Below are 27007 nucleotides of genomic sequence, written 5' to 3' on the forward strand. Positions count from 1 at the left end.
TCAGCTACAGCTGATTGTGGCTGTGTGACTGTGTGATCCCAGCGTTGCCAGAGTGTCCAGCCTTTTCAAGGAAAGTTGGAAATATAGTTTCTTAAAGGGTTATCTTCCAGTTTTTAAGTGTGGTCAATGGACTAAAGTTTTATTAAAAAAAAAAAGAAACCTGGGGCTTCCCTGGTGGCGCAGTGGTTGAGAGTCCGCCTGCCGATGCAGGGGACACGGGTTCGTGCCCCGGTCCGGGAAGATCCCAGGTGCCGTGGAGTGGCTGGGCCCGTGAGCCATGGCCACTGAGCCTGCGCGTCTGGAGCCTGTGCTCCGCAACGGGAGAGGCCACAACAGTGAGAGGCCCGCGTACCGAAAAAAAAAAAAAGGAAAAGAAAAAAAAAAAAGAAACCTGGGCCAAACATAAGTCACACGTGGGCTTCGCAGCCATTGGTATGGAATCTTTTGTAAGTGTTGTAGGGTTCAGAAATGGGCTTTCTGGAGAATAATAGATTTTGAACTGGGCCTCTATGGATGTTGGGAAGTTGAGTGAGAGAATGGAAAGAGGTATTGCGGTTTGGGAAATAAGACAATTCCAGGGTAGTGTTTGTTACTTTGTGACCCAGTGAGGAGGAAGGCATGAATGATCCTTTCCGAGAGAACAGAAGTTTAGGTGAGATGGTAGAAGGGGGCATGTAAAGGGCAGAGATGTTTGGATTTGTTACAGTTAATTAATAAGAAACTGTTTGGGTTCTTGATCAGGGAAACTTCAAATATGAATGACATATTAGCAAAGTTAATTGAGTATCCTTTTTTTTTTTTTTTTTTTTTTGCGGTACGCGGGCCTCTCACTGTTGTGGCCTCTCCCGTTGCGGAGCACAAGCTCCGGATGCGCAGGCTCAGCGGCCATGGCTCATGGGCCCAGCCGCTCGGCGGCATGTAGGATCTTCCCGGGCTGGGGCACGAACCCGTGTCCTCTGCATCGGCAGGCGGACTCTCAACCACTGTGCCACCAGGGAAGCCCTGAGTATCCTTTTTTAAGGGTGAAATGGAGGGTAAAAGACTGGAAGGAGGCTGACCACTAAAGACTGTAAACTCCATCCAGATGTGAAATGAGATGTAGATTTGAAAATATTACACACAAACTTTGCCTATTTGAGTAATGTCTGTTACTTGATCACTTATGATGAACAATAATCTACTACTAAGTATTTAATACTTACATAAAAGAAGTTTCCTTAAAGCAGTGAAAAGTCAAGTAACTTGTGAAACTACTAAAGAATGCAGTACTTTAATAGTACTAAGGTCTATTGTTCATTATGAAGCAATCAGCGATCTCCTTTCCTCTAGCCTCTTCACCTTCAGTCCTTCCTGTATACTGCCAGGTTAATGTCATTTGGAATGACATTTTTTCCCCTCACCTTATTTCTAGGTTTAAAAGCCTACAGGGAGCTCCTCCTCTAGTTTTTCGCATTTTTTTTCTTAAGTATTTAGTTGACATGTATCTTTATTTTTTAAAAATTTATTTATTTTTGGCTGCGTTGGGTCTTCGTTGTTGTGTGGGCATTCTCTAGTTGCAATGAGCGGGGGCTACTCTTCGTTGTGGTGCGCGGGCTTCTCATTGTGGTGGCTTCTCGTTGCAGAGCACGGGCTTTAGGCACACGGGTTTCAGTAGTTGCAGCATGCAAGCTCAGTAGTTGTGGCACACGGGCTTAGTTGCTTCGCGGCATGTAGGATCTTCCCGGACCAGGGCTCGAACCCGTGTCTCCTGCATTGGCAGGCAGATTCTTAACCACTGCGCCACCAGGCAGGTCCCTGTTTTTTTGCTTTGTTGTGCCATTTAATGCCCTTGAATTTTGTTTTCTCTGTCCTTGCCTGTTTGCTTTGTGAAGCAAGGTGATATGGTGGAAAGGGCTTGGTTTTTAAAGTCATACAGGCCTGAGTCTGATTCCAGGCTCCGTATGCCTCTGAGATTTGAGCTTTTCAGAGCCTCTGTGGTTTTTTTTCTGGAATGGGAGGGATAATATCTACTTCAGGGGAGGAAAGGAAAGCTTGTTGAATACCTATGCAGGCTCATTTCCCACTCCTTTGCAATGCCAGTCTTCTGCCCTGGTAGTTTGTATCTTTCTCATGGACGTTTTATCTTCCCCAATTCCTTTCTGTTTTCTTGGATTCTACCATTGACTGTTGTTCATCTACACTTAAGCACTCTCTCAAGATTATATTTAAATTTTCTTGGCTTTTTTTTAAGTATCATTGCCTGCATTTATCTCTCCCTGGGCACTGAACAATGATTAATTCCTGTGGATTCTTTATTTTGACCATTTTAATTGACATCCAATGTTATTTTTTTTCTTCACAGACTTTAACTATATTCTAAAATTCATTTTTGTTTTAGATGTCTGGAATTTTAAACATTTTCAAGTAGAGTAGTATTATGTAATTTTTAGGTTCAAGTCTATACTTTAAAACTTCTTGTTTTAATTTACGATATCAGGAATATGTTTACCTTGCTTTAACATCAATGGATCTCATCCTCAGATAAGTTTAAGATTAAAAAAAAATGTCCCAGGCAACTGTATAGGGATTTCAGAGGACAAGACCTAGGCATTAGTATTTTTCTTTAAAGCTCTTTAGATGATTCTAATGTGCAGACAGGGTTGAGAATCACTGCTTTAGGTGCTAGAGCTAAAGGATTCTCATTGGTACCTTTTGCTCAAAAATGAAGTGGCATTAGTGTCATGAGAAGTGTAATAGGAGCCATAATCTAATAGTGCTCATTGGAAGTTTTCTGAGTAACCAAAAGCTACAAACTATTATTTAGGTTCTTCAGAATGGCTCATGTAGTGGTCATATGAATAATATATTTATTTGATCAATATTTAATAAGTACCTTTACTGTGCTAAGCAACAGGAGTAAGAAAGGTACACATTCGTTGCCTTTGCAGTGGTGTTTAGATTGGGAGGGAGGAGAGGAAGGAAAGTAAATTGAATGTAATGTTATATAGCACTAGGTAGAGGGTGAAGGCAAATAAGTAGAAGAAAGATATTCTAGGCAGGAGAAAAGCATGCCATGATATGGTGGTGAGAAATAGTGGCACACTTGCAGAACAAGATGTAGTTATGTCTGGAGGTTCTGGAGGCTGTTGGGGAATTGGTAGGAGGTGAAGCTGGAATGGTAGGAGCAAGGTCATAAATAAGCTTTTTCAAGTTTAGGCTGAGACTTCATTCTTTCGGATATGGGGAATAACTGAGATTTTAAAATCAGGTGTCTTATCAGAATGAACACTCTGGCTGCAGTTTGCTGAGTGGAAGAGATGACATCAGAAGCAAGGAGACCAGTGTTTTACTGTTAGGGAGTCCAATGGCTAGATTAAGAGCATATGAACAAAGACAGTGGTAGCAGGGTTCAGGAAGTGGAGATACATGTACCTTATATATTGAGGTGGTAGATATACCTGGATTTAGTTACTTAGATATGAAAAGTTTTGGGTCTTGTGTGACTCAGGTTTCTGATTTGGGCCTTTGGGTATCTGATATAGTGTCATTGACCAAAATGGGGAAAACAGGAGATAAAGCAGTTTTCTGAGAAGTGTGAAGAGCTGTTCTGGCATACTGAGTTGGAGGTGCTGTGAGATATCCTCTTGAAAGGAAGTGGAGATGTGGGAATCATTTATCCAGAGGGGGCATGTTACCAGCTTTAATAGATTTACTCCATGAATACTGAGCACATACGTTGTGCAAATTATTCTAGGTGCTTAATATTTATCAATGAACAATGTAGAGATCCCTGCTTTCATATAGTTCACATTCCTAGTAGCAAGGGACCAATAATATACATCAAAGTTATATAGTATCTTAGATGATTAATGCTGTGAAAAAAATAGCAAGATTAGGGGGATCTGGTAGAAAAATGACATTAAGAAGACATTGGAGGTGACATTGAAGGCTTTAACCATGCAGATACCTGGAGAAAAGCATCCTGGGTGGGCAATTGCCAGTGTGAAGGCCTATGGCTCATCTAAAGCATGAGGTCAAATGTGACCTAATTGCTAACCATGGTTTGCTATCAAAATAGTTACTGAATGAATATAAAGAGTGAAAGGAATGCATTTGGGAAGGAGGGAAAGCTATTTATCCTGTGTATATTTAATACTGGAAGCTGGCTAGAGCAATGTACAGTTTCTCTGTAGTCTAAGCTGCTATTATAACCTTTTAGATAAAATGAAAAACGGATCTTTCTCTGTTGCCTTGCCTGTGGATTCAAAGCGTGAATAGTTTGACAGAAGAATATTGCCTGTGACTTTCCAGTTTCTCAATTTCCAGGCTACTCTTACCGAGAATTCAAGTCCTTCCTGTCATCTTTGCCTTCAATTGAATCTAACATGACAGTGGTTGGGTAGCTCAATGGAATGCTCTAAGAAAGCTTATTTCTTCCTGGACATAAATATACCATGATGGTATATTAAACGTACTCTATTGAATATGGCATAAGAGAATGAGATTTTTGTAATCTACGACCAGTTATTAGCAAACTTCTAAATGAAGCCTACATTCCCCACACTGAATTCTAATTCTATTCTCTGCTTAATTGTCACGTAGAGGGGTCCTTCCATTTTTCAGTTGTATTCAGTTTTCATACGGTGTTGGATCAGAGAACTTTACTGGAGTACTTCTGATACTTCCTTAATGGGAGGAGATTAGTGAAGTGATGACAGGGTAAGTAACATGATCACTTCACTGGGAGTCAGAGCACCTTAGTTTAAATTTAGCTGACTGGCTTCAGCTGCAGAACGGGTCAATAGCCTAAATCTGGATAATGTCATAAACATGTGCCGCTAATCATAAGGTTACTGTACTCATCAGTTATTTTATTTTATTTATTTTACATCTTTATTGGCGTATACTTGCTTTACAATGGTGTGTTAGTTTCTGCTCTGTAACAAAGTGAATCAGTTATACATATGTTCCCATATCTCTTCCCCCTTGCGTCTCCCTCCCTCCCACCCTCCCTATCCCACCCCTCTAGGTGGTCACAAAGCACCGAGCTGATCTCCCTGTGCTATGTGGCTGCTTCCCACTAGCTATCTATTTTACATTTGGTAGTGTATATATGTCCATGCCACTCTCTCACTTTGTCACAGCTTACCCTTCCTGCCCCCCGTATCCTCAAGTCCATTCTCTAGTAGGTCTGTGTCTTTATTCCCATCTTACGCCTAGGTTCTTCATGACATTTTTTTTTTCTTAGATTCCATATATATGTGTTAGCATATGGTATTTGTCTTTCTCTTTCTGACTTACTTCACTCTGTATGACAGACTCTAGGTCCATCCACCTTACTACAAATAACTCAATTTCGTTTCTTTTTATGGCTGAGTAATATTCCATTGTATATATGTGCCACATCTTCTTTATCCATTCATCCGATGACGGACACTTAGGTCGCTTCCATCTCCTGGCTATTGTAAATAGAGCTGCAATGAACATTTTGGTACATGACTCTTTTTGAATTATGGTTTTCTCAGGGTATATGCCCAGTAGTGAGATTGCTGGGTCATATGGTAGTTCTATTTTTAGTTTTTTTTTTGGTTTTTTTTTGCGGTACGTGGGCCTGTCACTGTTGTGGCCTCTCCCGTTGCGGAGCACAGACTCCAGACGCGCAGGCTCAGCGGCCATGGCTCACGGGCCCAGCCGCTCCGCGGCACGTGGGATCTTCCCGGACCGGCGCACGAACCCATGTACCCTGCATCGGCAGGCGGACTCTCAACCACTGCGCCACCAGGGAAGCCCTATTTGTAGTTTTTTAAGGAAACTCCATACTGTTCTCCATAGTGGCTGTACCAATTCACATTCCCACCAGCAGTGCCAGTGTTCCCTTTTCTCCACACCCTCTCTAGCATTTATTGTTTCTAGATTTTTTGATGATGGCCATTCTCATCAGTTATTTTAAAGCCCTTTGAAAGTTACAAAAAAGATTCTTTGAATTCAAGGTGATATTAGCATATTCTTCCCTTATTATCCTATAGTACCTTCGTTATATCTTCCTGCTCTAATACCTTTTCCCTTTTTTGTTGTTTTAATTAAAGATCCGGCTTAAAGCCGATCTTCTTTACAGCCGAATGTTCCTTCTTTTGTATGTAATCATCAAACTGTGTCTTCTGTTTTGTTTTGCTAACAGTACAGGGTTGCATATGGAATCGTCTATTTATATTACTGCCTTCCCCAATTATATAGACTTCTTTTTTTAAAATTAATTTTTATTGGAGTATAGTTGCTTTACAATGCTGTGTTAGTTTCTACTATACAGCAAAGTGAATCAGCTATATGTACACATATATCCCCTCTTTTTTGGTTTTCCTTCCCATTTAGGTCACCACAGAGCATTGAATAGAGTTCCCTGTGCTATACAGTAGGTTCCCATTAGTTATCTATTTAATACATAGTATCAGTAGTGTATATATTTCAATCCCAATCTCCCAATTCATCCCACACCCCCCCTTCCCCCTTGGTAGTCTAGGTTTCTTAAGGATAAAAGAAGTTTAATAATTTGGCATGGGCCTTACCAGTGGTGTTTGATTTTTTGGGGTGTTTTCTACTAGTAGGTGCTAATTATTTTGCTACACCAAGTTCTGTTTAATTTCACCATTACATTGTGTTCTACTATTTTTATGTTCTTATTCTGAAAATACACAGTAATTTGGATAAAATAAAGAATTATATTCTGATATTGCTGTTTTGTAAAAGCAATAGGTATGGTAAGAGTACATTTAAAAACTGAATACCTGCAGATTCTGTAAAGATATTAATATTTCAGTATACTCACTGGTAAGAGGTAACTTAAAAAATGAAATAATTGATTATAAGAGATTACTTTATAGCCTAATATTTCTATTTAATCATTGTAATATAGACATGTAAGCAATTTATTTGTTATTTGTAAAGGAAACTAACTTCCTTTTGTAAAATTATTCCTATATTTACAGTAATTGAAATTTTAAATTAAGATCTTTAAAAATTGTCAACTTTTTAAGGTAAAAGAAAATTTACCTTATTTACTAAACATTTTTGCTTGAAACTGAGATTTCTGTAGCTCCAGGTAAGGTGAATACTCCATTGGGGCATCATCAGGTATGAAGTCAAATATGCAAAGTTGTCATAGGATTAACTATAGGAATCGAAGTTTTGGTAACAGTAGTGTAATAACTTGCTGTTCTGTGGATGCTCTCTGTTTCTAGTAGAAATTAAGTTCAAAATACAGATTGATGCCTTACAGAAGTGATTGTTACATTCAGCAAAGTCAGCTGGTGCCACATAAACTCACGTTAAAAAAATTTCTTTTAATTGTGGTAAAATATACATAAAATTTTCCTTTTTAACCATTTAAGCATACAGTTCAGTGGTGTTAAGTATTTACATTCACACTGTTGTGCAACCATCACCACCACCCAGTGCTTTTCATCTTCCCAAACTGAAACAACATACCTATTAAACAATGACTCGCCATCAGATAAATTTGCTTTTATTTAGGTTTTTTCTCTGTCTCTGGATTTTAACTCTGATCCATTTGCTTACATTTAGCTCTTCCACAACTGAATTTAATTGGTCTCTTGTCTCTTGATGATGTATATTCTAGACAGTGCTATTTTGACTTTCTGTATGATTATGTTTCTGTTTTTTGCCTTGTACTTTGACCACCAGAGGCCACTCAAGTTTCGTAAGAAGAAGAAAATTACATCAAGAAGACTTCTAGTCCTAACTTTGCCAGCTGAGAGCTGGACAGGGCATAACTCTTATCCTTTCTCTGAAAGGATTGCACTAGATGTTTAAGTCATTTTTACCTAGAATATTAAAAACACTAGCTTTAAAATACCTCACATATTGAAAGAAAATCTGGCATCCTCAGTATGGAAAACCCTACAGTTTTATATTGGCAATAAATGGTCCCAAGTTCAAAAGTAATCCCAATATCAAGCCAGTAATCATTGACTCATCAAAGAACACCAAACTTATTAGGTATAAGTTTAATGGAGAACTTTTAATGACTTTCTCTTAAAATATACAAAGTACACTGAGCAGGCTTAGGTAAAATTTTTTTAAAAAAAAAGGGGCATGTACGATTAACAAAGGAAATTCCAAGTATTTCAAATATTCTTACGTTTAAAAAAAAAAGTGACTCCAAATCTACTCAAGGCTGTAGCCCTACCTACCACTTTACATGAAATTCAAAGGATAGAGGAGTGGGTCTACTAGAAAGACTAGGGTCACCTAATTGCTTTACAGAAATTTTGAGAAGTGCCTCACTAGCTGAGTGCAGAAATAAGACTGTATTTATAGTCTTAAATTTATAGGTCACTCCTGATCTAGTTGCCTTTTTCTGCTTGGCAGTTTGGAAGACAAATAGCAAAAATTTTATTGCAATTACCTCACAGTATTTCTACTTTAATTAATAAATCCACAGCTTACAGAAGCTAAAAAAAAAGCAAAGAAAGTAACAGTATTTAATTGTGATGAAAACCTAGCAACTGGAAACAAAGCAGCTAGAAATATCTTCTATTTTCAAAGATGTGTTTGAAGGGAGTCTTGCTTATTAAGGCGCATAATTTTTTATTTTGAGAGTTTTATTTATACAAATATGGATGTTTAGTTATTTTTCTCCATTCGTACATACAGACACAAATCCTTATGTCTGTATTTTCCCGCCCACCTACAGGAGATTGTTGAAAACTTTAAATTTGATTCCTGAAAAGACTCAAGTAAGTAGTATAGTAATTATTCATACATTCTTTGTGGGCAGCCAGTAGATTTCAGTATTTTATTGCTGTATCTAGTTAAGAAACTATATAGAATTTCTTTAGAATTCTTGTAGTTTATTTTTGTTTCTCATTAATTACAAAATCTTTTCCTTATGTTCTCCTTTAGTTCATTAATTTATAGTCATAATTTTTGCCATCAATTGACACATTATACTTATTGAATGATTTTCAGGACCTTTAAAAACAGTTTCTTATTTTTATAATAGATGATAAGATGTATAAAACATGCGGTGGAAATATTTACCCTCCTATACTCCAGCCACCCCATTTTTCCCAGACGCAGGCACGGTTATGTTCTCTTGCTTATACTCCCAGAACTGGTCTGTGCAAAAGCATATATGTATTCATAACTTGCCTTTTTACTTCCAGAGTGTCAGCATACTCTACATGTTAGATTGCCCTTTGCTCTTTTTTACTTAGCAGTGTATCTTGGCAATCTTTCTATATTGTTATATATGGGATTATTTTTCTTTGAAATGGTTTGCATAGAATTCCTTTATGTGAATGTACAGCACTGTATTTAACCTGTACCCTCCTGAGGGACATTTTAGGTTGCTTTCAGTCTTTGCCATGCACATGTACAAGTATACGTAGAAGTGGAATTGCCAGGTCAAAGCATATGTACATTTAACATTTTCAATAGATATTGTCAAATTGTTCCCAGTCTATTCCAAATTATACTTCCTCCATTAATTATGAGTGTTGCTTTCCTTATTCTCATCAAAACAGTTTGCTTTCTTCAGAGCTTTGGGTACTCCATTATAGTTTTAGTTTTCATCTTTTTTATTTTGAAGAAAGGTGGGCATCTTTTCAAAAGGTTGAGCCATTGTGTTTCCTTTTTTGTAAACTGTCTTCATATCATATGTCAGTTTTTCTTTTGGGTTGTTGATATTTTCCTGTGATTTGATTTCAGTTTGTTGCTGTTACTATTTCTGTGTACTGTATCTTAAGTAGTATAAAACCTAACTCATTCTTTAGACTGAAACCCTTTTACTGAAACCTGGATTCAGTAAAAGTAGGTGAGGAGAAGCAATGTTGACTATTTCTTTTCCATGTTGACTATTTCTTTTCCTTTTAAGCTTCCATCAGTTCTTCTACCTAAAAGACTGGTTACTTTGAAATAACACTGTTAATGATGTCTGATTGTAGAGTTAGAATTCAGGTTGATGTATGCATAATGTTAAAAGCTAATTTGTAATTTAAATTAACATTTCCCTAGGCATCTTTGGTTAGTTAGTTCATTTTATTTGGTCTGATTGTATTAGAAAATATTATAGGTTTGCTTGTACAGAGAAAATTAAGATTGATTTTACTATGATAGTGTTAAAAAAATATTGCTCTCATCTTCCAGTCTTTGTTTTTTCCTTAGCATAAACTAACCTAAACTATTACAGTTCTATGCTGCCAAAATGGATTGTCTATTTCTTTTCCTTCCCCATTAGTATTACATCAGAAAGAACCACCAAAAATCTCTTGACATATGGCTTCTCTGAAATATTTTTCATCTTCACTGATCTGTGGACTATGTATGTGGACTTGTTGCCTTATTTTCTATGTACTAAAAGGCCATAACTTGGTACCTGTTCCATTTTCACTTCTCGCTCATGATCATCCTTCTACACATCAGGATGGTTCACAGTTCTAACCTGCTCCATGATTACATCACCCTCTCCCAGTTCTGCCCTGTTAACCATTTGTCATCTACTCCAGGGCTTGTTAAGCTATTCCCTGTGGGCCACCTGCCTGGTTTTGTAAATAAAATGTTTTGGGAACACGGCCACACCCATACATATATATATATTGCCTATGACTGCTGTCATTTATACTACCAGAATTGAGTAGTCGTGACAGAGACCTGTGATCTGTAGGGCCAAAAATATTTGTCTGTTCCGTTAAAAAAACATTTGCCAACCCCTTAATTACTGTATCACCATTTCATGTAAATGACCTTTGGGCTGTTTCCTGTACCCTATTCTCATCTTCTGTCTTATTTGCCTTGTTTACCTGTTCACAGATGCTCTTTCATCTGGACTCTGTAACGCACTGCATTAGCCCTCTACCCAGAAAATGTCAGCTGTCTGTTAAAGTAGGAAGCCTCTCTGCATCCCAAATGGGAAAAATGCTGACAGAACTTTTAATTTCAAATTTTATGAAGGTGCCTCTGCATTAAAATAAGATTATAATATTAAAAACAAAATCAAGAGTGGTTTGTCTCAGGGTTTGTTGAGTGTGTTTTGTGGGGTTTTTTTCCCTATTTATTTTGGCTGCGTTGGGTCTTTGTTGCTGTGCACAGGCTTTCTCTAGTTGTGTCGAGTGGGGCTCCTCTTCGTTGTGGTACGCGGCCTCATTGCGGTGGCTTCCCTTGTTGCGGAGCACAGGCTCTAGGTGCATGGGCTTCAGTAGTTGCAGCATGTGGGCTCAGTAGTTGCGGCACGCGGGCCCTAGAGCGCAGGCTCAGTAGTTGCAGAGCTTGGGCTCTGGGGCATGCCGGCTTCAGTAGTTGTGGCTCGCGGGCTCTAGAGTGCAGGCTTAGTATGTGGGCACATGGGCTTAGTTGCTCTGTGGTGTGTGGGATCTTCCCGGACCAGAGCTTGAACTCGTGTCCCCTGCATTGGCAGGTGGATTCTCAACCACTGTGCCACCAGGGAAGTCCTGTTGAGTGTGTTTTTACAGGAGTGTTTATTTAGTATTTTTTTCAGTTAAAACCACTTCATTGGACATAAAGAGACAGTAAGCTCCAAGGATGTAGAAAAGCTGAAACTACCATTGTACACACCATCCAGCTTTGCTTATTAGCCTTTTACACTGTTCATTAAAATGAATCTTTTCTAATTTTTACTCTATGAGAATGAAAAATCTGTGGTCTTATGGATCTTCCCACAGTTGATGAGAATAAGGTCTTTGAAGCTTTTAAATAGCCTTGGAAATAGAAGGAAGGTGGGGCTTTCTATTACATTTTTTTTTTTTAAGAAAATTTCAAATTGTTTTGAAGAATTGCCATAATCATTGTTTTTTCCTTTTGGTCACTTACATTATTTTTTTTTCCCTTAAGTATCTCTGGAAAATATCTGTATTAGAATGTAATCATTTACTTTTTCCTTTTCTTCTTTACTATTTCATAGTAACATAAAACCCATTATTCTTTGATTTCTTTTTTCTTATTCTTTAGTGGCTTACAGAAGAGATGAAATGTGGTCTGAGGGACGATATGACTATGAAAGACCTCCAAGAGAAAGAGTACCTCCTCGAAGTCACCCCAGTGTAAGTTGTTCTTACCTGTAGAATAATTCAGAACCAAGTGTCCAAGTGAATTTTGTCTACCAAAAGCTAGTTGAAATGTAGGTAGATCAAGCTTATCTTTTAAAAGTCAAAAGTTTGAAAATGAAAGGCAACATTTTATTTATGTAGAAAATCTGTATTTTATATTTCTTGCTTAAATTTCTAAAAGGGAGTTAATTTGTGAAGAAAATTTGAGGTTTGATAAAGCTCAGACCATCAGTTAACAAAGAAATATTTGAGCACCTGCTCCTACTATTGGCTGTCACCTGTTTTTCTATATTCCTAAAAATGTTTGCAAATTGGATATGTGAAATTCTAAAGTAGGAGGAGGTAGGCAGTTTCTGCTTTGCTGTTCTACTGCTTGTCTCTTTGTTGCTCTGGGAATTGGTAATTTTGAACCAGTCCTTTTCTTTTCTAAAGGAGCTTGCTGTTTTGCATATTATTGTATTCCCAGCACTGTGTTTAGTACCTGGCACATAGTAGGAGCTCACTGTTTATTGAATGTATGTATGCTCTCTTTCTCTCCTCAAAATCCTCTATAGAGACCCAAGGGAGGGTTTGGGTAAGGTCAAGAAGCTGTCAGTCTTATTAAACTTTTGCTTAGGCCCATTCTAAGCACCAAGGGATTGGGCTCATGGTGATGGTATATGGGTATATTATGGATTCATTATACACTATCAGAGGGCACAAATATTAGTTTATATGTTAGTTATTTTTTGTATATTTTGTAAGTAAATCCTACAACCCACTTAAATGGGTGATATCATCTTCATGGTTGTCATTTGGCCTAGGTTACAGCTTAGCTTGGGGTTGATCTAAAATGAATTAAGTTGGAAAAAATGAAGAGGCTGCCCATATTTCAGAAGGGGCAGACTTAATTATTAGAAAATGTCATTTCTTTCCAGGTTAATTAATAGTCTTGATGTTTCTAATCAAAATCTCAATTTAAAAATTTTTTCAGCTTGATAGAATTATTTTATAGTTTACCTAGAACAAACAAGTGATAGATAAAGAAGGTGTAGGACTAACACAGGGATGGGAAAAGGGATGAATTTTTTAAAAATTATTTTTTTAGGTCCCTTACTCTCCCATGGATATATCCCATTAGAAATTTGGGATACTTAAAAGAATTTTCTGTGTTGTTATGCCATTAACTGAATATATAGTTGGGTTTGTTTTACCTTTTTTTTTTAGATTAATTTATTTATTTGTTTTTATTTTTGGCTGTATTGGGTCTTCATTGCTGTGTGCGGGCTTTCTCTAGTTGCAGTGAGTGGGGGCTACTCTTCATTGAGTTGTGCGGGCTTCTCATTGTCGTGGCTTCGCTTGTGGCAGAGCACAGGCTCTAGGCACGCAGGCTTCAGTAGCTGTGGCACCTGGGCTCAAGTGGCTCATGGGCTCTAGAGTGCAGGCTCAGTAGTTGTGGTGCACGGGCTTAGTTGCTCTGCGACATGTGCGATCTTCCTGGGCCAGGGATCGAACCCGTGTCCCCTGCATTGGCAGGCCGATTCTTAACCACTGCCCCACCAGGGAAGCCGTACTTTGTTTTTGATTTTGGGGGTTTGCCTTTTTTTTTTTCTTTTCTAATTAGGTTTTTTTTTTTTTTAATGTAACACTTTTACATAGCTCCAAATTATAAAATAAGGTAATTTAGAGAGGGGATGACTTACTTTAAATGGAAATTTATTGTAACTATCTATTTAACTAGTACCTACTTACTATAAGTGAGGTATATATCAACTTCCTAATCTTCAAAACAATTCTGAGTGTTAATGGTACATTTCTAGAATGTAGTAGAGTGTTTTAGAAGCCTTAAAATGTAGACAGAGATTTATATACAGAAATTAATTTCAGAGAACAATGGGAAATACTCATGATAAAATCATGGGGAAAGTTATGACGTAAAGCTTTTAAGACACCATTCTGCATTATGTGTGCATGCTGTGTTATATGATAGAACACACTGCAGTGGGAGTTGGCTTAAAGAGCTGTTAAAACTGGAAGTTGAGGGACCTGCCCAGAGGCTATTGCTTATCAAGGAAGCTGGCTTAAATATGCTGGGGGAGGAGTGAGTTTTAAGATGGGAATAATCAGTTTATCAGTGTCATAAAGACCAATAAGTAGGGCCCTCTCTATCTCTAGTAAGGTCATTGTCTGTGTGAGAATGGATTTGAGAAAGCTCATAGCTAACAGCCTTTATTTTTCTCTCAAGTAAGAGGTGGCAAGATCATCTATTGAAAGTGGAGGAGATAGAGGGAGACTTGAGGCCATTGAAGTTTGGTGTAGCCATTGTAGGTATCTCCTGACTAGAGATGTTTAAAAAGACTGTTGCTGAGGGGCTGTAAGCTTATGTACCTTAAATTTTATAGGGGCACCAATCTGCAGGATTGTGTACTTTATTATCTAAGTAGCCCAGGTTGGGAGTAGAGAAAGCAAGTTGTATTGATTTAAGATTCCAAAATGAATGGTGGATCCAGGGAGATAAGGATATTGAAGAATTATTGAGGCCTTATGTGGAATGGGCTGATTAGGAAAGGGAATAAGGCTATGAGAGGGACAATGGATTGAAAGAAGTAAGGGGTTGAGGGACAGGAAAGGCTTAATGAGGTTGAAGACCAGGGTATGGTGGAAAGATAAGCAATCAGTATTTTGGAATGTAGAGTTTCCAAGAAGGAACAGTTCTGGGTGACTGAAGTTCAGTATATGGTGGTGGGAATGAGGGTGGGTGAAGGTTATTGGAGTTGAGGTCAACAAAACTTTGAGGTTAGATTTTGGATCAGTAATCTAGATTAGGGGTTGTCAGTCCTCACTGTACATTACCTAGAGGGCTCTTAAATACCCATGAATGGGCCCTAGATAATTAAGTCATAATCTCTGTGGATAAGATCTGGACAATAGTGTTGTTTAAACGTTCGTCAGGTGATTCCTGTATGCAGAGTTAAGAAAGTCAGATTGTAGCTGAACACTGAAGTTGCTGATGATGGCAGTTGAGGTAAAGATGACAGGTGAGGGAAGTCCTCAACGAATGAGGATATTGTAGTAAAATTTAAACAAACCCAAACGTTTTCATTTTATACCTTTTGTGTGTGTGTAAAAGTGAAACAGAGGCAATTTTCATAATTTCATCAGTGGTAAGCAGATAGGGAGGTATGTTTTTACCACAAGTGCCCTTAAAATCAGACTAGATGTACTCAATTGTAAGTTCCTAAAGGTAAATCTCACTTCCTTAAGTTCTCTGGCTGCTGGGTTTCTTCTAGATGGGGAGGAGCCCAGACTGCTTTTCTCCTTCTGGAGCGTGGAATGTGCCCAGAACTTGTCCAAGTTCATTCCTCTGGTCTCTCTTCTTTTAATTCCATTAGATTGGTCTCTCCAACTGCCCCCCCACCAATCAACTTCTGTTACTTTATAAATCCTTCTGTATTCCCACATCCCCCCTCCACAAGACTCAAGACACTACATTTTTTCTGGTGAACTTGGTCTTATTATGGTTAGTAATTTAAAGCCTTCCTTTCCTTTCGATATGTTATACCCCTTTGATGGCTCTTGGAAAATTATCCCTTTGCTTTTTATGTTACACCTACATTTTAGTTAAAAAAGCATAGGTTCTTAACCTTTTCTGTGCCATGATCCCTTTAGCAGTGTTGTGAAACCTATGGATCTCTTCCTAGAATAGCATTTTTTATTTTTATTTTTCCGGTACGCGGGCCTCTCACTGTTGTGGCCTCTCCCGTTGCGGAGCACAGGCTCCGGACGCGCAGGCTCAGCGGCCATGGCTCACGGGCCCAGCCGCTCCACGGCATGTGAGATCCTCCCAGACCGGGGCACGATCCTGTGTCCCCTGCATTGGCAGGCGGACTCTCAACCACTGCGCCACCAGGGAAGCCCTAGAATAGCATTTTTAAAACTATAAAATAAAATACACAGAATTAAAGGAGACCACTTATATTTGAATATAATTATAAAACTATTAGAAACCAAATTTGTGATATAGTAATATATACTTCTTTTAGTAGGTCATTAGCTATTAAGCAAGAACTAGTGGTGGGGATTTCATTGCTGTGTTTTCAAAGGAGTGATGAGTGTAAATGATACTTTGAGGTATCTGCAACAGCTATAACATGAACATAAAAATATCTGTGATTTCTGCTAGTGGTGAAGCCACAGATACTGCTTTTGCTGTTGTGTTGTTTGTTGCCTACTTTTAGGTGAAAAAGTAATTTTTTATTCACATCTGATTTCGGGGACCGACAGAATTCTTGGGTTAAAGTGTTTAAGTGACACTGGAACTAGAAATGTAAATCACTAAAGTTGTAATTCTGACTTTGGATCTAATAAAAACATAATTAAAAGTTTTAAAATACTTGCTTACAAAGCAGAGATCATCTAATGTTATTTTAAAAAGTATATTGGTGTATGATATTGATATGTACAAGAATGTTCCCAAGCAGCATTATTCATAAGAACTCCAAACTGGCAACAATCCAAGTGTCCAACAGCATGGATAAATTAATTGTGCAGTTATACAGCAATGAGAACGAATGGACTGCTGCCATATGCAACAGCAATACTGGAAGAAAGAAGAGCGTGTCCTGTATGATGCCTTTTATACAAAGTTTCAAAACAGGCAGAACTAGCCAGGAAAGAGGTTACTTTTGGGAGACAGAGGTAGTGACTGGGAAAGAGCACAGGAAGGCTTTTGCCATGCTGGGAGTGTTCAGTTTCTTGATCTGGGTGGTAGTTACACAGTGTGATTACCTTGTGAAAATTTATCCAGAAATACATTTACGGTTTGTACACTTTTTTATGTGGCTGTCATACCTAAATAAAACTTTACCTAAAATTTTGAAAGGACAGAATATATATTTTTTTCTAAATGTAAAACTTTAGCTAGTCCTTCATAAAGTGAGAACCCACTCTCATTAGTGTCTGGGATAGACAAAGTTAATGTTCTATTTTATTTTGTATGTTTGGGTTCTGTTCTCTAACAACAAACAATATTACTGCATTTCTCTTTTTTTTTCTTACTGTTCCCTTTGTCCCATTCATTCCCAGTTCTGATACATCAGAAATGTGTTTGAGAAACTATTGCTATGACATAAAGTATGACATCAAATAGGGACTCTAGAAGGTACCTACTACACTAGTATGACCTCAGTTATAAAGCAACTATTTTGTGAGCTTCTAGCTTTGATAAACCTGGAAAGCAATTGGACACATGTATTTTGGTGCTGATGTTAAATTACACTTAATTTGAGTATTGGAAAGCTTATCCTCAATGTACAACTTGACAAATATATCAATTATTATTTTAGCACTTTAGAGCATTTAAAAGTTACTTCTGTGTCAATAATAAGTTACTTTTAAGGTGCTTCACATAAATTTTTATTTAGTCTTAAACTTGGGTAGATAAATAGGAGACTTAAGCCCAAAGAAGTATACTACACAGAATCTGCATGTGAACATACACATTCCTTTGTTGGGAGGACATTGATTATCACCCAACATCTACATTTAACTTCTAGATGTCTGTAAGGCCTTTACTTTTAATTTTATTTTTAAAAATATTTATTTACTTATTTGGCTGTGCCAGGATAAATAAAGTTGCAGCATGCAGGATCTTTAGTTGTGACATCTTTAGTTGCGGCATGCGGGATCTTTAATTGCGGCACACAGGATTTAGTTCCCTGACGAGGGATTGAACCTGGGCCCCCTGTGTTGGGAGCGTGGAGTCTTAACCACTGGACCACCAGGGAAGTCCCTGTAAGGCCTTTATTTTTAAAACCATGCTTTCTACTTTTTAATCTGTAATTTCTGTGAGCTTGGTTATATGATTTTGTAGCCTTTTTCAAGTTTTGTAACAATGGCTTTTAGATACCAGTAAATTTCCAGTTGTGGAAGTCCGCCTTGTTAGCTTGATAGGGAACAGATAGGTAATGTGGAACATTTTAATGAAGTTGCAACATAAAATGTCCATTTTCCATTGGCTTATTTTAGATTTTTAAAGATGTTTTTAAACTTTTTCCAAACTTTTTAAAGTTTGGAAACTAGGATCAAAACACTAGCAGCTTATATTTGGGGCACTGTAATGTAACTGGGACTGAAGCAGTCCTATCTGCTTCTACCTGCCTTCTTCTTCTGTTCCTTTAACAAATGCATATTAAGTAAAAGATTTTCTAATCTTGGTAGCAGTGAGAATTGTAAAGACTGAGGGTAGTGATGAGCAGCAACATTTTAAAAAAATTTTATTTTTTGGGAGTTCCCTGGCAGTCCAGTGGTTAGGACTTGGAGCTTTCACTGCCATGGCCCGGGTTCAAACCCTGGTTGGGAAACTAAGATCCCGCAAGCCGTGTTGTGCGGCCAAAAAAATTTTTCTTTTAAAAATTTTTCTGTCACATATAATTAGTTTTGAGTTACATAATTAGGTTTTATAATTAAGTAATTACATAACAATATTTATTTCCTTGGGTTAGTTGAATGTATCTACTGTTTTTGTGATTGGTTATTTCCCTCCTGGAGACTCTAGCCAATCAGAAATCAAGTTTTTAGTGAATTCAGAACATGAGTTTGTTAATTTCTAAGGTCTTACAGGTAATATATGGGACATATATTTGTTCCATATATTCTCATATTTAAATGTACCCAAGATAAAATCAGACATGTTTTTAATCCAACTTGAAATAAATAATCAAGTTTACTTCATTTAGCAATTCAGTTATATACATATTCCAGATACTGTTGCTTAAAGTATATTAATGTGGAAATATTCCTTTTCTTTCCACTCTTATTTCATGAAACACTTTTATTAAAAGTGTGCACATGCATAATTTAATTCTTTTTATGCCCCGCATTTTATTGTTTTACCTAGTCAGTGTTCCTGTAAATTTCCCCATGTAAATAAAACTTTTTTCAGTATTTTATTATGAAAGTTTTCAAACCTACAGCAAAGTTGAATTTTATAGTGAACATCCATTTACTCATCATTTAGATTCAACTGTTAACATTTAACTGAACTTGTTTTATCATGTCTTTATCCATCTGTCTGTCCTTTATGCATACACTTAATCCATCAAATTTTGGGGATGCATTTCAAAGTAAACTGTGGACAACAGTACACTTTACATTACCTACCTAAACATGCATATCATTACCTAAAGTGCAATTTTTTTTTTTTTACAGTTTACTTGAAATGTGAAAATTACATATGTGAAATACAAAATCTTAAGTGTTCATTTGCTGATGTTCGTTTGTGTAGAGCTGCCCTAGGAGGTGTTTAATTTTTTTGGCTGGCAGAATTGCATGAACCTAACTTTATTTTTGTTGTCACTATTTCCAGAGAGATAGGATCAATTCTTGGCTACATTCTGTAATATGTCCTAATTTTCTTTTTTCAAAAAAAATTATCTTATTTCATTTATTTTTGGCTGCATTGGGTCTTTGTTGCTATGCGTGGGCTTTCTCTAGTTGTGGCGAGTGGGGGCTACTCTTCGTTGTGGTGCACAGCCTTCTCATTGTGGTGGCTTCTCTTGTGGAGCACGGGCTCTAGGCACGCGGGCTTCAGTAGTTGTGGCACGTGGGCTCAGTAGTTGTGGCTCGCAGGCTCTAGAGGGCAGGCTCAGTAGTTGTGGCGCACGGGCTTAGTTGCTCCGCGACATGTGGGATCTTCCCGGACCAGGGCTTGAACCCGTGCCCCCTACATTGGCAGGCTGATTCTTAACTACTGCACCAGGGAAGTCCTATCCTAATTTTCTGGGGCAGTTCCAGTTTCAGATATTTGACCCATTATTCCCGAAAGCCATTGAAATGACCCAGAAAAATTAATATTTCATTGAAAATTCAGTGAGTGAATTAAACCAATAAGTGCTACAATACAGAGACATGTCATAAAACATGAAGGATCAGAGTGAGGAAACCTCAGGCTTTTGAAAGCAGAAGTCCACCAGCCTGGTGGGTAATCAAATTTTTTAGTTAGGTGTGGTACTTTTCTAGTAAAAAGCATGTGATGCCAACAGGAGCGTAAAATTGAGATAGCAAAGTGGAATGTATATTATGTATGTGGTGCTTGCTGTGTGCCAAGTACTGTTCCAGGTGCTGGGAATAGAGCAGTGAATAAGACCAAAGTTTCTGTGCCCATGAAACTTGCATTCATACTAAGTTGATTGTGTCAGGAAATAATGGCATTGAATAGTTACATGTACCATTGTACTTAGTTACTTTGTTGGTAGGTTAATGTTTTAGTTGTTTTTGACTTTTTATAAGGGTGAAAGTTAAGTATATGAAAGTAAACAAAATGATGTAATGAACTCCCAAGGACAAATCATTCAAATGGTAATTATCAACTCATGGTCAATGTTGTTTTGTCTATGCCTTCACCACTTTCCTCCCTCCTAGATTATTTTGAAGTAAATCCAAAAAGCCTTATTTCAAATGAAAATATTTCAGTATGTGTTCCTAAAAGATAAAGATGCTTAAGGGGGTGCTTATATATTAAAATTTTTATTTTAAATAAAATGTTTTTGTGTTAAAATGGGTGCAAAGTATATTTTAAGGACAATGGAAAATAAATGTTTTTAAAGAAATGTAATCCTCATAATCTGTACCCAGTTAGTAATGAGCCTAAACATTAGTATGGGAAATTTGATGTAATTTATATATTGAATCAAAGAAAGCATCAAACTTGGTGCTTTTACTTAACTAAAATGAAAGTGTTTCTCATAACAGGTAATTATATTAAATTGGAATTTATAGAAAATGAAGAAATAATTGGTTGTTTTGCAACAAGACAAGTCACCATTTCAGATTTCAAAATTGCAAAACTAATTTGATATGTATCTTAATCTGATCAGATTTCTATTAGCACAAGCAAACTGTGACTAGTACATATTTCAGAAATGCAGACAGCCTTGTGGTAGGAATTGTCTCGTCTCTAAGGTAATGACAATTACAAAAGTGTAAAAAAACAGAACTATAACTTTTCAAAAAAATGGTTAAGTTTATATACATGTTTTTGCTTTCTACGTCCTGCCAGAGTGGATAAATGATTAAGTAAAATGGGTTTTCAAATTTATTGTTTTTTTTTAATGAACTACATATACTTTTTATTTTTGGTCTGACTGATCATACCATTAACACTAACTTTGGAGAAGCAAATCCAATGGATCCATCTGCATTTTAAATAATAGAAATGTTTCTATTCCATTGAGTTTATTTTTTAATTAATTGAAAATGATCCTGTTGTCCTTAAAAACACTCTATAACATATTCTTCATAAGTCATAATTTTTATTTCTGGTTTATGTATTATGGTGCCATTGTTTTCCAAAACATTTCTAAAAAGGAGGTTCCAAACATCAGTATCTGAAGCCTTGTGTACTTCCATTAGCATTTAGGAAGGAAAATTACATATTTATAGCTTAATGTAAGATTTGTACAAGAATTTCAAACAGTGGTGGTGTTTCCATTCAGATCTGGCTTTGTAAGTAATATAAAATACTGTTTGAACTTTCTTAATAATATAAGCTTTTGAAAGAGAAATTCTGAAATCTTTGCCTCTCATCATGGATTTTATCGGAAAGAAAAAAATTCTTGAATGGTATATCTTGAATGGTATGAGCTATGAACTCTCTGAAAATACAGTCTTGCTTTGTCACAGACTCCTACAGTCATCTTCATTTCCTTAAATCTTTTCATAGAATGAGGGAATTTTCTTTAAGATTAGATGCCTACAGAGCAGAGATGGTATAATGTTACTTACATTTGAAGACTTTCTCAAAACATAAAGGAAATGCCAGTTTCATCTTCATTGCTAGATGTAAGAACTGTCATTAGGAGATTTTTTCTTTTGCTGATGAACAAGTTTGGAATGATTATTTTCATTTGTATTATTTTGTAGAAACAATTTGTTAAATATATAACTAAATGTGACTTGAGTTTTACTTCTTTGAAAGTTTTACCATATACATTTTAAAATCCTGAAATCACTTTGTAGTAATTTGGGGGAGTTGAACACAGAAACAGGCTGCTTGGTAAAGTAATAAGCTGTCTATTAATAGAAGCATTAATAGGCGTATATGCTCACCCCACCATCCCTTCACCAAAGCATGTACAAACAAGGGTATTGTGGAGTGGAATTTTATGGTTTCTTGAAACTGGAGAAATCAGTGATTCTAATTTTATGTACAATAAATTTTGAAATAGAAAATGCTATAAATTGTAATGTTAATTTTGGCTTAATGCCAATTTCTTTTTAAAGAAACTCAGTATTTGTTTAGATTTAATTGAAATCTCTGTGAAAGATAGTGTTTAGAAGAAAGAGTCAATAAATTCATTTGTGTACTATATTTTATGTAATCATACAGAATATATATTACAATTTAATGTCTAACATACTAAAGAAGGAAACCAAGTTGTATCCCCATGGAAAAAAATTAGGTAGGTCATTTTAACTGTCAAATAGATATGAACTATTGATTTTATTTTTTCCTAGCACATTGACAAATTTCCTACCCATCGGGAAATTTGAATTGGATGTAATTATTTATATCTGAATAGTTGTAATTATTAATGCTAAGAAGTAATGTAAGGAAATAGACACTTTGAGGAATTTAGTGTTTCACTTAGACTTGCAAAAATAGTAATCAAAATAGCAAACATTTTTTATGCACTTAGTGTGTCCTGCTGTGCTAAATGTTTTACAACTTGGTTTTTATTTAATCCTCACAACTCCATGAGGTAGGTAACTAATATTAATTTCATTTTGCAGATAATGAAACTGAGACTTAAGGTGGTAAAATAACCAGCCCCGAACATTGGGCATTATATTTTGGTTTTTCATTTTGTCAAATTAGTTAACTGATATTGATCATATCGTATACTTAGATAGCTTGCCAGTTTCTTTCCCATATACCTCATCTGATATTGATAAACATAGCAAGATTGCTTAAGACCAGATTGTTTACAGAAACATGTTCTGTAGCTCTCCAGTTCTTGTTGGTAATCATTTTTGTTTAGTTATTTTACAGCAGCTTCTTGTCTAAGACAGGTGTTCTCCCTCTGTCCAGTTTCCCAACTCCCACTAAGAATCCATTCAGCTGCTAAAACTTTAAAACATTAACGTATTACTTTGAAAATTAGTTCAAATTTTATAACGAGTTTTATTTTGCTTCAAAACTCGTGATGTCAAAGTCTCTCCTCTCTCTAGTGCTGCTGGAGAAATGGCAAAATGTTTTCTCTAGATCTTTTTAGCTCAGTATTACCTCCCTGTTTGCTGTTGGTTATGTGTAAAAATCTTATATTTCTTCTGAACAGTACTTCAAACACAGTAGACCAAAGATGTGTGCTATCTTAAATGGTTTTACTTATAAAATTCCTAGACAGTTAGGGATTAGAGCTACTGTAACATTCTCACTTTTGTAGTTTATTTTTTATTAAAACAATAATATTGTACTTTTTCTTTTACTTATGATTGGTTTTTTGCATTGCTGCATGTTACTTTAAACACCTGGCTTTCTTCGTTGAACAGTTTTATTTCCTTTAATTCATGTGAAGACCTTACTATTAGTTATATTCATGTTATTTCATTAATGCATTTTTGTTTGTTTATACATTTACTCATTTGATTAAGGATAAGAACTCCTGTGCTTTTTTAAAAACCTTTCCAAAACCAAATAGAGAAGTTAGTGATTTTTATATATTTCTTTTTGTCTGTTTTAGGATGGCTACCGTAGAGTAGTTAATATTGTGCCAAAGAAACCACCACTGCTAGACAGACCTGGTGAAGGAAGCTACAGTAGATATTACAGTCATGTTGGTTACCGAGAATATGACGAGGGCCGCAGTTTTTCTCATGATCGAAGAAGTGGTCCACCTCACAGAGGAGTATGTAAATTTCCCCCATGTACTAATTGTTATTTTTTATAAGTTTAAAAAATCATGTAATTTTTGGAATTTATGTGACTGGCCATGAAGGCAGTTGAATAAACACTTCCTGCTTGATGCTCTGTTGACTTGCCTGCTGGAGCTGTCAAATGGGAACTGGTAGTCAAGAATCTTGGGGTGCTGGACAAAGTGGGTAAGCCCTCTGGATAGCTCTATCTAAATTACATTAATTCCAACTAGCCTGCTTTTTTATCCCCTAAATTGGCAAGGATTTGCAGAACCAGATAAAGGTAATCTTATCTATTGCTTTTGTATTCAATAAGTGATAACCAGGTAGTTATCTTTTACTAGATGTGCCCACTTACAGTTACTTTATTTTTATCATGATGAAATGCTGTGGGTAAGGTTGGGTTAAGGTTGTTGAGACTCAGTCTCATTTTTGTTATTATTAAAGTCTACTTCCTAACTCAGATTAGAAAGCCTTCAAAACATTGCCTTTCCTATAATAAGCACTTTTTAAGTGTTAGCCATTATTGCTATTATTATTATGTTTTTTCTCTTGATCATCTTTAGTAATCTAGAAGTATATATTTAATGTTGCAATAATCTGTTATTGAACTTGATTAAACTATTCCTTGATGCACTTCCTTTGACCTAGCTTGCATGTTTATAACATTCCTTTGCTAAACCATTTTCCTACATTTTCTCCTTCCCTTCTATATAATGTTGTAATTAACAGTACATATTCAGACATTGCTTATGATAAATTTGACCTCACAGTAGCCATTGGAATTAGTTTCCTTACTTTACACCTGAGGAAATGGAGCTAAGGTGATTTACCCAAGATAAGTATGTATGGGAGTTTAGTTCTTTTACTACCACATCGTGACCCTTGACAATTCTAAAGTGGCAGTGAGACTATTCAATATTTTCTTGTGTTTGTTTTTAAGTTTGGGGTGTTATAGCGTCCTTACTTCTCAATAGAATTGATTTTTATTTTGTTCAATTTTAAATGTCATGCTGTTCCTTTAGGAAGAAGGGTTTGGTATTGAAAAGTAAATACTATGTGTTATCTCTGTTTTAGAAATGCTGGATTTTGCCATCAGAGCCATTCTTCCAGGTAGTCTCAAGGAGAAACAGTTTGGCCTTTGCATAAACAGTTGTTATCCCTCTTAGGAAAACCCTGTGGCCATTTAGTGTAGACAGGGAATTTTGGATTCATTGGACCAATTTGCATTTGAAGCCGTATGGACAAGATTTTTTTCTAAAACCTTGCAGCATAATAGTGCCTCGATAATATTTTTTACTATTGTTGTTACAAATTGTGTTTATTCGTACTTGACACATTTTCTCTTTAAATTTTCTTCAAACAAACAAGCAGGCCCACTTGAGATCCTTAGGATTCTCATGACGCTAATTCTTACCTAGAGTTCAGTTAGTATAAAACAAACTGCTTACTTGATCCAATATTCTCTTATAGCTATTGAGTTTTTTCTTTTGTTTGTTAATAGTTTAATGTTGGGAAGGAAAATGATGAATACATTTTACTTCTGTAAGAATAGAGTACGTGATGCTAAAGAGGAGGATGAAGATAGTATTTATTTTAGGTGAATCAGTGTTTCTGATTGTAGGTAATGCACATGTTACAGTTGTCCCTTGATATCAGGGGATTGGTTCCAGGACCCACCAGGATACCAAAACCTGAGGTTGCTCAAGTCCCTTATATAAAACGGCATAGTATTTGCATATAACCTATGCATATCTTCCATATACTTTAAATCGTCTCTAGATTATTTATAATACCTAATACAACATAGTGCTATGTAAATAGTGGCTGGCATGCAGCAAATTTAAGTTTTGCTTTTTGGAACTTTCTAGAATTCCCCCTTCCCCAGTATTTTTGAGCCGATGCAGAACCTGTGGGTATGGACGGCTGATTGTACATTGTTCTTTGTATAATTTTAAAGTAATTGAGTATGGATTACCATGTGGTTCTTTTATATGTATCTTTTCCAAATTTGTTTTAGAGGACAACGTGTACTTTCTTTGATTAATTTTAAACTTAGTGCCACATCTTGTTCTAATATAGCTTATCAGTAAGTGTTGATTTCTTATTATATTGTTTTCAGTTGTGGTTTTTAATGGGAGGTAGGTTGAGAAAAGGAAACTTGAACAAGAAGAGTGGAAAAGTGACAAGTTCTTCATTGGGCTTGAATGTGAAAATTGCTGAGCAAACTTGACAGAGGAAGAATAAAATGAAAGGTTGAGAAATGTGTGCTTGGCTAAATTTAAATTGAACCTTTGTTCTCGAACAGACTTTCTGTGTTGTGAATATTGGCATGTGCTTTTGGTAATAAGGCTGTTTGTGCCTACCAAAGAAATACTTTAAGTATTTTAATAGAGATAAATGGTACCACAGGTTCTCAGTCTACCAAATTAGTTGTTGAAATGGATGACTTGCGGTATCCTTTTTACTTTTTTATGCCTTTGAAGCTCAGAGAAATTTAGAAAGGTGTCTTTGCCCTCATATTATTTTGGTCTTAGAGACTAGTTTCCAGTAGTTCTGTTAGATACATATATACCCTACCTGACCAAAATAATGTAAATGAATATCTAAGTAACGTTTTTCTGTTATAGGATGAATCTGGCTATCGGTGGACAAGAGATGATCATTCTGCAAGCCGACAGCCTGAATACAGGTAAAAAGATAAAAATAACATAATTACTTTGATATTTGCCTCACTGAGATGTCTGCTATTGAAATCTAACCTCAAGGCACATCAATGAAATATTTAATAGGATTTAAAAATTTGAAAGCAACTAGCATTATATTCTTTTTGTGACTGTAATATATTAATGGCACTAATAGCTAGTGTTCTGTATCTCTTGGCATTTTGTAATTGACAGTAAAAATATATATTTAAAAATATTTAAGCTCTTGTTATATTCTTCTCTAATTATTTAATTATTCTTAATGAGTCATGTGGATTATAAGGTATGTATTTGCTTAATTAGAAAATAAGGCATTTTTTCCAGAAGTATCCTTCTTGAAAATATTTGAGT

At 36.2% G+C, this 27007-nt stretch overlaps 1 protein-coding gene across 15 annotated transcripts in view; it reads left to right on the forward strand.

Moving 5' to 3' along the window:
* Positions 1 to 27007, forward strand: part of PPHLN1 (periphilin 1) — a 144189-nt gene that overhangs the window by 2004 nt on the left and 115178 nt on the right. For 8 of the 15 annotated variants that reach the window (XM_022572442.2, XM_089920551.1, XM_022572428.2 and 5 more), the window contains 3 exons: positions 11962 to 12053; positions 23780 to 23944; positions 26582 to 26643. In XM_022572442.2, the coding sequence (XP_022428150.1) occupies positions 11982 to 12053; positions 23780 to 23944; positions 26582 to 26643 (299 nt within the window). In that variant the 5' untranslated portion in view covers positions 11962 to 11981. Of the gene's footprint in view, positions 1 to 8689; positions 8733 to 11961; positions 12054 to 23779; positions 23945 to 26581; positions 26644 to 27007 lie in introns of all 15 variants that reach the window. The other 7 variants (XM_089920555.1, XM_022572437.2, XM_022572439.2 and 4 more) reach the window with 3 other exon arrangements.

The sequence above is a fragment of the Delphinapterus leucas genome, chromosome 11 (assembly GCF_059928025.1).
Source record: "Delphinapterus leucas isolate spDelLeu-1000000601 "Yukka" chromosome 11, BTC_Dleu_Yukka2, whole genome shotgun sequence".
Lineage (NCBI taxonomy): Eukaryota > Metazoa > Chordata > Mammalia > Artiodactyla > Monodontidae > Delphinapterus > Delphinapterus leucas.